The sequence below is a fragment of the Lagenorhynchus albirostris genome, chromosome 13, assembly GCF_949774975.1.
Source record: "Lagenorhynchus albirostris chromosome 13, mLagAlb1.1, whole genome shotgun sequence".
NCBI classification, from domain to species: domain Eukaryota; kingdom Metazoa; phylum Chordata; class Mammalia; order Artiodactyla; family Delphinidae; genus Lagenorhynchus; species Lagenorhynchus albirostris.
The window spans coordinates 24,501,478-24,513,255 of NC_083107.1; the positions used below are offsets into that span (position 1 = coordinate 24,501,478).

Below are 11,778 nucleotides of genomic sequence, written 5' to 3' on the forward strand. Positions count from 1 at the left end.
TTGTATGCCCATGCATACTAAAAGACATGTTCTACAAGAACTTTTATAGCAACATGATTCATAGTAACCCCTAAACTGAAGACCATCTAAATAAATGTTCCATCATGCAACAGAATATTGTGCTGCAGTGAAAAGGCACCAACTACTGCAACATGCAACACCATGGATGAACGAAGTTCTCTTGTACCTAGTTGATAGTTATTTTAACACCTAAGTCTGTGAGTGTGTACAAATTTGCACTATTCTGTTAAAATTGCTTCTTTTGGTAAACACATTTCTACCTATAACTATCAGTGATGCTTTTAAATTTTTTAAAAATAGGATTTACTTAAACCCATTGTTTCAAGAATGAAGAAGGCAATAGATGATGATGTTTTTATTCCTCTATATCCAGAGAGGTAAGAGTTGCTAATTTCTAGATTTTATGAAATAGTTACTCCTGTAATACAGATTCATTTAAGAATGTAATGTAGAAGACACTAAATGTATTAAGTGTTTACAAAACACACATAACCTATTAGGATGCAAATTGAGATTTCAACAAATATTTTTCAGTCACCTTTTATATTGCCGTGTATGATGTCTGGCACTTGGACATAGGTTTTAGGGGGGTTTTTTGGTTGGGGGTGGTGGTTAATGATATTCCTAAGAACATGACAGTTGGCATGGCAGAGTGCTTAGAACCACAGATTCTGGAGCCCAGATTCACCATTACTAGATATTTGACCTTGGGCCTTTCTGTGCATCAGTGTCCTTATATATAAAATTGGGCATTACATTAATGCCTACCTCACAGGACATTGTGAAGATGAAGAGAGTGCTCAGAACAATGCCTGACACGGAAAGCCCAGCATAAGGCCTGGAACATCACTGAGGGGCCAGAAACTGCATCTTTGAATTCTGTATTTACCTTTAAATGATCAAACAAGTAGTAGTTGATGCATATTCTTACATTTGTTAAGAAGGCATCAGTTATAGTAATGGATCATGAACTGAAGCTGTAGAGTACTTACAGGATGGAAGAGCTGTATGGAAAGAAAAGAAAGGAACTTCTAAGCTTGCTAGTTAATGTGAATCCTGAAGAGATGCCTGCATGTAAAAATTCCCCCCCAGTAAGGTTTGTAATATTTTAGATAAGTAATATAGTCCCATGGTTAAAAAGTATGAATGTGTATTTTTAAACTTTGTTTATGTTTAAAAGGAAAAGTCTTACTCCCTCCCATTCCTGACCTCCATCCACCCAGTTTTTGACCTTCCTTCTCTGTACACATACATGCATGCAAGAATGCCCAATGTTGGTAATTTTTTTTACCTTTTCAGAATTTCTTTATGCAATTAGAATTAAATACTTATAGAATTTTAATACTTATAATGCAATTAGAATTAATCTTATTTTCCTCTCCTTTTTTATATATTTACTTATAAAGTAAGTATATTGTAGTCATAACCATTGTTTTGTACCTTACTTTTTTGACTTAGTACATCTTTGAGATCTTTTTATGACATCACATAAGTTGTTTCCTCAGTCTTTTTTAAGCTGCACAATATGCCATTATATAGATGTACTGTAATTGACGAGAATGTAAGCAGTAAACCATTACTAACAATGTTGGGAATAATTTTACGGACATATTATTCTGTACATGTGGAAATGTATCTACAGAAGGCATTCTCAGACATGGATTTATTGAGTCAAAGTGTGCATGCATTTGTAATTTTAGTAGATATCACCGGAGCACCTCCTTTTATATTCTGTTAAGGCTTAGTTTGGTTGATTTTAAAAAAACAAAACCATTCAGGTTTTTAAACTCTGTTTCTGAAAGAAGAACAGTCATTTGCATTTTCTTCTTTCTCTTTCTTTTGCTTCAAATTAGTGCTGTAGAAAACAGAATGTCACCACATTCAAAGTTCCAAGAAAGACAGTTCTGGTCAGGTCTAAAGGTAAGCAGAAAACGGCAGAAATAAAAATAATTGTTTTTATTTTTTAAAAAGTTTACTATAGAGTGAAGATCAGCAAAATTCTGTAAAGGACCAGACAGTAAATATTTTAGGCTTTGTAGGTCATATGGTCTCTGTTGAACTGTTCAGCTCTGCCACTGTAGTACAAACAGTCATAGACAATATGTAAACAAATGAGCGCATGTCTTTGGTTCAGTAAGCTTTACTGTCATTTAAAATTATAAAAACCATTCTTGGGACTTCCCTGGCAGTCCAGTGGTTAAGACTCCACGCTCCCAATGCAGGGGCCTGGGGGTTTGATCCCTGGTCAGGGAACTAGATCTCCCATGCTGCAACTAAGAGTCCGCATGCCACAACCTAAAGAGCCCACGTGCCACAGTCCCGCATGCTGCAATGAAGATCCCTCATGCCGCAACTAAGACCTGACGCAGCCAAATAAATAAATACTTTAATACATACATAAATAAATAAATAAACATTCTTAGTTCACCAACTCTACGAAAACAGGCAGTAAGCTGTATTTATATCACAAGCCATAGTTGTCTCACCCCTAGTCTAAATGATACAGGATGAAGTTGGTGCTAAGTCAGTGGCAAAGGAAGGTAAGGAAAAGATGGATTCAAAAGATATTAATTACGTATGAAGAATGTAGGGTGTTAGTCAAGTTTTTGACTTTGGCAACCTGGTAACTTATGATGACATTCTTTGAGGGCGTTGGAGGGGTTACAGGAAGAAGAAAAGGTTTGGGAGGAGAGATAAGATCTGTTTTGGACATAGTGAATTTAATATCTGTGGGACAAATGGAGGCAATTGGATATATGATTCTGAATTGCAGGGGACAGATCTGAGCTGGAGATTTGGGAGTCAACCACATATAGGCAATATTTGGAGGCATGGTCATGAATGACAACCTCTGAGGAGATTGCGTGAAGCATGAGAAGAAGGCTAAGGATAGACCCTTAGGAGATACTGAGATAAGAGGTGGGCAGAGAAAGTGGAGTCTTCAGAGAGGCCTTAAGAATGAGTTGTGAAACTAAGAATGATCATAAGAGAGTGGCATCAGGGAAACTAAGTGAAGGGCCTTCAAGAACGAAGACAGAGCGTTAATGCCACTGAAGAGAATTAGAAAGAAGACAAATTTTTTTACTGGATTTGATGATGATAAGGTAGTGGGTGACCTCAGCAAGAACAATTTTGATAGGGTGAATCAATACTTGTCATGTGGTTGAGTCAGGGAAAAGGCTTTTCAAGAAGAGGGAGCAACATCAAAAATGACATTGTGAAAAGGCATTGCATATTAGTACAATTGGATGTAGTTTAGCACCTAGCGTGATACATATATTACTGGAAAGAAAGTGGAAGATACCATAAAATTCACAGAAAGATCTGCATTTAGAGGAGGGAAATGCAACCCATGTTACTTTTATTAGATTTTCTAAAAAGTATTTTACCCAAGGTATCTCCAAAGTCACAGGTTATTATTAATCTTATTTTCTATATTAGAGCAGTGAGGTTCTCAGGTTTGATTGATTTCTGAAGGTCACACATTGGTAACAGTAACACAGGCTTTAACAGCAGTGCTTTTATGAATCCTGAGGTCCTGTGGTCTTGTATCTGATGGCCCGAGCCTCCAGGAGAGTATGGATTGAGAAGGAAGATTATTGATCAGGAAAGGCTCCAGCAAGGTAATTTGAAATAGATTTTGAGCGGTTGTCCTAAAAAAATGAAAATAGGATGAACAAATATATGGAGGTTGGAAAGAATCAAGTGTTTATTCAGAAATGTTTTCTGTTGATTCTAAAATTTACAGTTCCAACAGTGCCAATTGTAGTGAGAGTTTAAAAGAGTTTGACCAACTTTTTATGTTTGTTGGATACTATTACAGTTTTCCTTTGGAGAAAAGGTACATAGTCACTTGACATTTTATTGTGTTTTAGCTCTTCCGCAATATTCTTCTTTGGAATGAACTCCTCCCAGAAGACACTTTGCAAGAGCTAGGACTAGGGAAGCTGCTGAATCGTTATCTTATTATAGCTCTTCTCAATGCCATACCTGGGCCAGATGTTGTTAAAAAGTGCAACCAGGTAAGTTGTGTAGAAACTGATTCTAATTTTATCATTTTTAAAATTTAGTTATTAAAATCAATTTTGTAGCAAAATAATTAAAATTATGGTACTCACATTAACAACAAATTAATTTAACAGACTAGAAACCCAGAAGAACCCAGTATTTTAAAAAAGTATACTGGTTAACTGTTTACAAAATGAATGTTAGATCCTCACCTCTCACTACATACCAATGTAAATTACAGGTGAAGTAAAGAATTAAGTGTAAAAAAATGAAACTATAAAATATTGTACTAAGAAGATAAATGACTATACCTGATGTTAAGGGAGTCCTTTCTGAACTTAAAAGCAAAAATGGTGAGAAAAAATAATAGATTTGACAAAAATATAAAACTTCAGTAAACCAAAAATGTATCAGGATTATTTGATTATTGTTAAAACTGGAAGATGGGTTCATTGGGCTCACTATACTTACTCTTTCTCCTGTTGTTTATGTTTGAAATTTTCTATAACGAAAAGTTAAAAAGAAAGTTGAAAAACAGAAAAATAAGTTACAATGCATAACGAGGATAAATACCCACATTTTTAAAAAGCAGTAAACAATTCAAATATTCTTATTGAAAATGACCCAAAGACATGCAACATGGTGAATTGCCTAATTCACCAAAACAAGAATATGCAAAGATAACTTCTAAACATGTGGAAAATATTAACAATACTAATAATCAGAGAATTGCAAATAATACAGTAAGGATATTGTTTTTACCTGTTATGCTGGCAAATTTTTTGCTGTTATTTCCATTATAATTTCCAGTATTGTCGTAAGCACAGGGAAACAACAGCCCCACATCATTCCAGGGATACCATTCATCTAGAACGTATGGAGTGGCAATTCTGGGAAATAGTTTTTGCACTATGGAAAGAGGAATACAATTCTGGAAACTATTTTGGCATGATTGATATAAAACCTTTAAAGTTTATACCCTTTTACTCAGCAGTTTTACTTCTAGGAAATTATCCTATGTTAAAAAATCAGATGTGCATAAAGGTTTCTACGTACAAAGAATAGTATTGTAGCGTTATTTATAATAGCTGACAGTTGGAAAGAACCTAAATGTCTAAAAACATTAGTGTCTATCCATAAGATAAAAGTCATGAGGAAAACATTTTAAGAATGTGGGAAAATATTTACATTCTTAAATAAAATTTTTAAAAATATAAATATATATGTAATATTAGATAGCAGTTCCTAGACAACCTCCATTTTTCTAGCTGTGGTTTTTATTTCATGTAGTTTTAAACTACATTATCTACCAGAAATTTCAATCATCATCCATCCTATGTGTGTTTCAGGTTTCAGTTTAGTTCTCTTTGACCGTAGGCTCTACTATGCAGAAGGAAGGAAGAGGATATATGACATTCTCTCCACAGCTTGTGGCCAGAAAACCAGACCAAGACAATGTGTTTATAAGTCCCAGGATCATTTATGGAAAAGCTAGATAGTTCCTTCAGAATTTTATTGAGACTTGTGGTACAAAACAAGGGGAAAGCAAGGGCAAATGACATTAAATTCCAAGCCAGTAAGGGCTGGTTTTTAAACTTTAAAAAGATACAGTTTGCATGATAAGACTTATAGGACTTTCTGCCTTAGGCAATCAGTGTGTCTGTATTTTTTCTGGATAATTGATAAAGGTGATTAAAAAATAGGGTAAATCATTTTCCTCAACTGTGTTTTCAGTGTTGACCAGTCAGATTTATTTTAGAAAGGGTGCATTCCAGAACTTTCATTTAACATATTTTATAATATATATATGGTGCAACTTTCTACTTTCTAGAAGTACATACTGATCTTGATCTTACCAACTATAGCAAAACCAAGAATTTCTTTAAATAGTATGATCTCAGATTTTTCCTTGCTCCCATTCTCTCTCCTTTTTTAAAAAAATTCTTCCTTCTGCTATGAGGACGTTTTTCTTTTCTTTTTTATTTTGTTAACATTTTTCTTTTTTTCCAAAACTTTTCCCCAAATCATGCATTACCTTTAACATGATGATGGTAAGTGTTGTTTGGGGTTATTTTCCCCCCCAAAAGAAAAAAAATGAATGCACATACATTGACTCTTTATGCTGCCATGGACATTTAAAGAAATGTATTAAATTACAAGAAAATCAAAACCATAATTAATTTTTTTCACTCAGTGTATCTTAGAATGACCTTGATTTATTTCTTCATGTAGATTATACACAAACTCACCCAATTTCTTACTGTGAAATCATATTAAATGTACCTATTTTGGGCTTCCCTGGTGGCGCAGTGGTTGAGAGTCCGCCTGCCGATGCAGGGGACACGGGTTTGTGCCCCGGTCCGTGAAGATCCCACATGCCGCGTAGCGGCTGGGCCCGTGAGCCATGGCCGCTGAGCCTGCGCGTCCGGAGCCTGTGCTCCGCAACGGGAGAGGCCACAGAAGTGAGAGGCCCACATACCGCAGGAAAAAAAAAAAAAAAAAGTACCTATTTTATACAGTTGACCCTTGAACAACACAGGTTTGAACTGCATGGGTCCACTTCTACATGGATTGTTTCAATAAATACATACTAGAGTACTACACAATCCACAGTTGGTTGAATCCTTGGATGCCGAACCACAGATATGGAGGGCCGACTGTAAAGTTAATACACTGGTTTTCGACTGCGAATGGGTCACTGCCCGTAACCCCCTGCATTGTTTAAGGTCAAATGTAGGTATGTTAACTAAAAGTATTTTGTGTCTACACATTTCTGGTGTTTAGTTATAAATGTTTTGTACAATTTAATCGCTCAGGAATACAGAGTATTGAAAGTATTACAAGTACTAGGAAGTATTTATAAAGAGTAGTCTATTTTAAGCTCTCGGTATCAAAATATGATTTTTTTTTAAGTATAAAACCTTGACAGAAAAAGGGGAAATTCTCAGAAGTTATTTAACCATGAACTATAAAATGGAAGAATAATACTCAACCAACATGAGTACTATGAGGATTAAATGAAATTATGTTAGCTAAAGTCCTTAGATAATAACTGTCATTATTAAAAATAATGTGTTTCGATTATCAGATAGCAGCATGTTTACCAGAAAAATGGTTCCAAAATTCTGCCATGAGAACATCTATTCCCCAGCTAGAAAACTTCATCCAGTTTTTACTGCAGTCTGCACGTAAATTATCTACAAGTGAAATCAGGTAATGCATATTTTATTTGTACCTCCATAAGCATAGTTTAGGGCTCCATTATTAGCAATTTTTAGAAGGATTTGTACTTTACTTTTAAAAATCTAAGACTGTCACTGAAGAGTTAGGAGATATTTTCATGTATGATCTTTAGAATCACTCAATATTTTATATTCACACCTCATGCATATTAGTTCATATTTTTAAATGTAAATCTCTTCCAAAATAAGCACTTCCAGAAAACTGTATCACAGGGGAATTTAAAATTAAAACTATAAATCAAAAGCCTCTTATCAAGCATGTTTTAAATGTCTTCTTAATTTTCCTAGCCATTTCAAAATCTCAACATTTGTTATGTACAGGTCTGCAACCTGGCATTTACCCAGCAGTAGCTAGATCTCTGTTTTGGATATCTCATTCACAGCACTAGATGTTTAAGGATTTACATACAGTGGTATTCTGGTAAACCACCTCTCCAAAAAGAAAAAAAGTTAAAACCTCAAATTGTAGCATTTGATGATATCTGTGGATAAATACTGCTGCCAGGATAGCCCATATAAGCTGCTGGTAGCAGCAAACCACAAGTCAGATTTCTGATAGATTTGATCTATGCTTTTCTCCTTTTTTATAGTCATTCACATTAAAATTTGCCAGAATACATCCACTAATAGTCTGTATTGGAACTTCATGATTATGTGGAGAAGGTAGCATCTAAATATTTTATGCTATCTTAGATATTGGCATAAGGTAAAGTTTTTGTTTCAGATTAACTACTTATGATTCACTGTGCCCTTACACATTGCATTTCTAAAAGGGAAAATGCTTTTTTGTTTTTTTTTCAGGGATGAAGTCAAAGAAATAATTCTTATTCTGGTGAAAATAAAAGCTTTGAATCAAGCAGAATCCTTCATAGAAGAATATCACCTAGACCATCTTAAATCAGTAATTGAAGAAGTTTGAGTGAACTTTATAGGAAAGTACTAAAATGAGGTTTTAATATAGTCACACTTGGCTCTTTTGCTTGGAGAAAGAAGGAAAAAAAGAAAAAATGTTGCCACTTCTTTATTCCCAGTAATGGAGGGGAGGATTTGCAACACCCAAAAAGCAGGACTCTGTCTTTCCATTCCTTCCACCTTCTACCTTCTGGTATCATGAAAGGCTGCCCCTTTTTTTTGCAGTGTTTGCAGGAATTAGACACACAGGAACAGTAAGAGTTTAACATATTTCCATTTCCATTTGATTTTTCCATCGACTTTTCCAGCTTAAGAAAGGAGTTGAAGGAAGCTTGTTATAGCTGTTTTGGCCTTGGATGGTCTTCTGTCCTGAACCATAAAAACCTCTTTTAGTTCTCTTCATTTTAACTATCTCTGTTTACAGATGAGTTTAAATGAAAATCTTAATCGGGATGAATTACTTGTTAAGTATTCTGATTAAGGCATTTTAGGGCTTTTGATAACTAATGCTTGTCAAATTGTTCTTCAGAAATGTGTACCAATGTATTGTACCAACAGAAGTCTAAGAAAGGTCAATGAAAATCTACCAGCAATAGGTATTTTCTTTTTTTTAACTCACTTGCACTTAATAGGTGAAAAAAATCTTATTTTAATGATTTGTTTTGGCTATTAGAGAGTGACTACTTGTCTTTTGGCCATTTGTAATTCTTTTTGAAATATCTATTCATCTTTTTCTTATGGATTTGTAAGAGCTTTATATTTTAAAGATACTGATGTTCTGGGAATTCCCTGGCATCCAGTGGTTGGGACTCTGCACTTTCACTGCCGAGGTCACAGGTTCGTTCCCTGGTCGGGGAACTAAGATCCCGCAAGCCACACAGCACGGCCAAAAATAAAAACAAAAACAAAACAAAGATACCCATGTTTTGAATGTGCTATGTTATAGTTTCCCTCATTTGCCATTTTCTTTAAATTTGTGTATGTTTTTGGTGTACTAAGTTATCGCTTGTTAGGTAGTTACTATTTTTTGTTGTGGTTTTTTTGTCATTGGTGGTAGGCCTAGACAGGAAACAAATTTTTTTTTTTGACATCTTTATTGGGGTATAATTGCTTTACAATGGTGTGTTAGTTTCTGCCTTATAACAAAGTGAATCAGTTATACATATACATATGTTCCCATATCTCTTCCCTCTTGCGTCTCCCTCCCTCCCACCCTCCCTATCCCACCACTCTAGGTGGTCACAAAGCACCGAGCTGATCTCCCTGTGCTATGCGGCTGCTTCCCACTAGCTATCTACCTTACGTTTGGTAGTGTATATATGTCCATGCCTCTCTCTCGCTTTAGGAAACAAATATTTTAAATTCAGCACAGGGACTTGCCTGGTGGCGCAGTGGTTAAGAATCCACCTGCCAATGCAGGGGACAATCACTGGTCTGGGAAGATCCCACACACCACAGAGCAACTAAGCCCGTGTGCCGCAACTACTTAAGCCCGCACACCTAGAGCCTGTGCTCCACAACAAGAGAAGCCACCGCAATGAGAAGCCCCCATGCACCACAATGAAGAGTAGTCCCTGCTCACCGCAACTAGAGAAAGCCTGCGTGCAGCAACGAAGACCCAATGCAGCCAAAAATAAAAATAAAATTAATTTATTATAAATAAATAAATATTCAGCACATGTGATTCATTTTCTAATAAAAAATTTGTGCGATTAAGAAAGTGAGGCAAGGTCATTGAATCAAAAAGAAATTGAGGGACTTCCCTGGTGGTCCAGTGGTTAAGAATCCACCTTCCAATGCGGGGGACTCAGGTTCGATCCTGGCTGGGGAACTAAGATCCCACATGCTGTGGGGCAACTAGGCCTGCATGCGGCAACTAGTGAGAGCCCCTAAACAAAGAGCCCCGCGCACTGCAATGAAGACCCAGCGCAGCCAAAAAAAAAAAAAATTCTTTGTGGCACTCTCAATAACTATAAAATAAAAACTTTGAAACATGCTATGTGTATGAGAATTAATTTTAAAAAAAAACATTTTTCAAAGAGTTTACTAAAATAATTTTTGTTAAATCTATTTGTTTAAATAACTTGAGGGCCATCCTAAATGTATTATGCAAATTGTTGCCCAAAAGACAATCAGGAAAAAATTGATTACGTGTAGGATTTGAGCATGTGGCCTCTGACATTATCACCCCTAGTTTTGAAGCTGCATGTAATTTATTTTAGCAGATTGGTGTGTGATTTCTACTACAGTGAAGACTCATGATTCACTGGTATGAACAGTGTTTTAAAGTTTATTTTGGTTACACAAATTATGAAGAGTAGAATCTCATCTAGAAAATTCAAGCCATTGCTAAAAAGGATTTAGCATTCTTACACAATTATGTTCCCAGAGGTAACTGCTGTTTTCATTTTGTTATCCTTTCAGACCTTTTCTCTACTTAAAAAGTAGGTATGTGTGTATACACACACAAAGACCTTTGTTTTTTATATAAATGGCAGATACTTTATTGTATATGAAATTTGTAACTTTTTAATTGTTAAAGTGTACATTTGAAATTTCCCTATAATTTTTGCATTTGTAATTAAAGGTGTGTTAGATGATCCCTTACATTTTTAACTTGGGCAGAGAGATTTCTTTTGCTTTTTGTAGAGTGGAAAATATTAGAACTGCTTTTAAAACTAAATTGATTTAAATTCCCAATAGTTTTCAACTAAATTTCATTACGCTTGGAGTTTGAATCTCAGTATTTTTATCCATCATATACTATATCTGAGGATATTCAAAAACATTTGTGAAGCTTGCCTAATCCTCAGTGCAGAGTTCCCTTTTCCAACACCCCCCCCCCACTTTTTTCCTGTTACTGTGAAATGGATGGAATAAAGGAGAGAAAACAACTAGCAAAAACAAATCTTTGAGTTAGCAGTTTATCTCACATCTCAATTCTCTCCCTGGATTTTTTCAGCTTTTCACTTAAAGACTTAAAGGATGTAAATTTTTTACAGAATCAGACAGATGACTTTTTGTTTTTACTTCTTTCATATGGCTTTTAGGAACCTTTCAATGGCCATGAAAACATACCTCAGAACAATTGAGTTTTGGATTTGTTAGGCTTGTGACGAAATATTTATATAGATGACTCCTAAGAAATACCGTATGTGGTACAAAACCTGAAAAAGGTATTACAAGAAAAGAAAATAGACCAATATTCCTCATGAATATAGAAATAAAAATCCTTAAAATATTAGCAAATTGAACCCGGCAATGTATAAAAAGGAAAATACTAATACATCATGACCAAATAGGGTTTATTCCAGGAAGGCAAGTTTGGGTCAACATTAAAAATTTAATCAGTATAATTCACCTATGAACAGAATAAAAGAGGAAAACCATACAATCATCTTAATGATTACAGAAAAAGCACTGGACAAAATTCAACACCCTCCCACAGTACAAAAACAGGAATATAAATTCTTTAATAAAGAGCATCTGCAAAAGACCATCCACACTTAACATCATACTTAATGGTAAAATATTAAAGCAAGGATGTCTGCTCTCACCATTTCTGTTCATCCTTGTTCTGTAGGTCCTAACCATG

At 35.1% G+C, this 11,778-nt stretch overlaps 1 protein-coding gene across 1 annotated transcript in view; it reads left to right on the plus strand.

Moving 5' to 3' along the window:
* GCFC2 (GC-rich sequence DNA-binding factor 2) overlaps positions 1-10,179 on the plus strand; it is a 74,839-nt gene extending 64,660 nt beyond the window's left edge. Inside the window, exons 13-17 of the mRNA XM_060168543.1 lie at positions 322-398; positions 1,875-1,941; positions 3,897-4,043; positions 7,118-7,242; positions 8,073-10,179. Of these exons, the coding sequence (XP_060024526.1) occupies positions 322-398; positions 1,875-1,941; positions 3,897-4,043; positions 7,118-7,242; positions 8,073-8,190 (534 nt within the window). The 3' untranslated portion in view covers positions 8,191-10,179. The remainder of the gene's footprint in view (positions 1-321; positions 399-1,874; positions 1,942-3,896; positions 4,044-7,117; positions 7,243-8,072) is intronic.
* Positions 10,180-11,778: the final 1,599 nt, after the last annotated feature.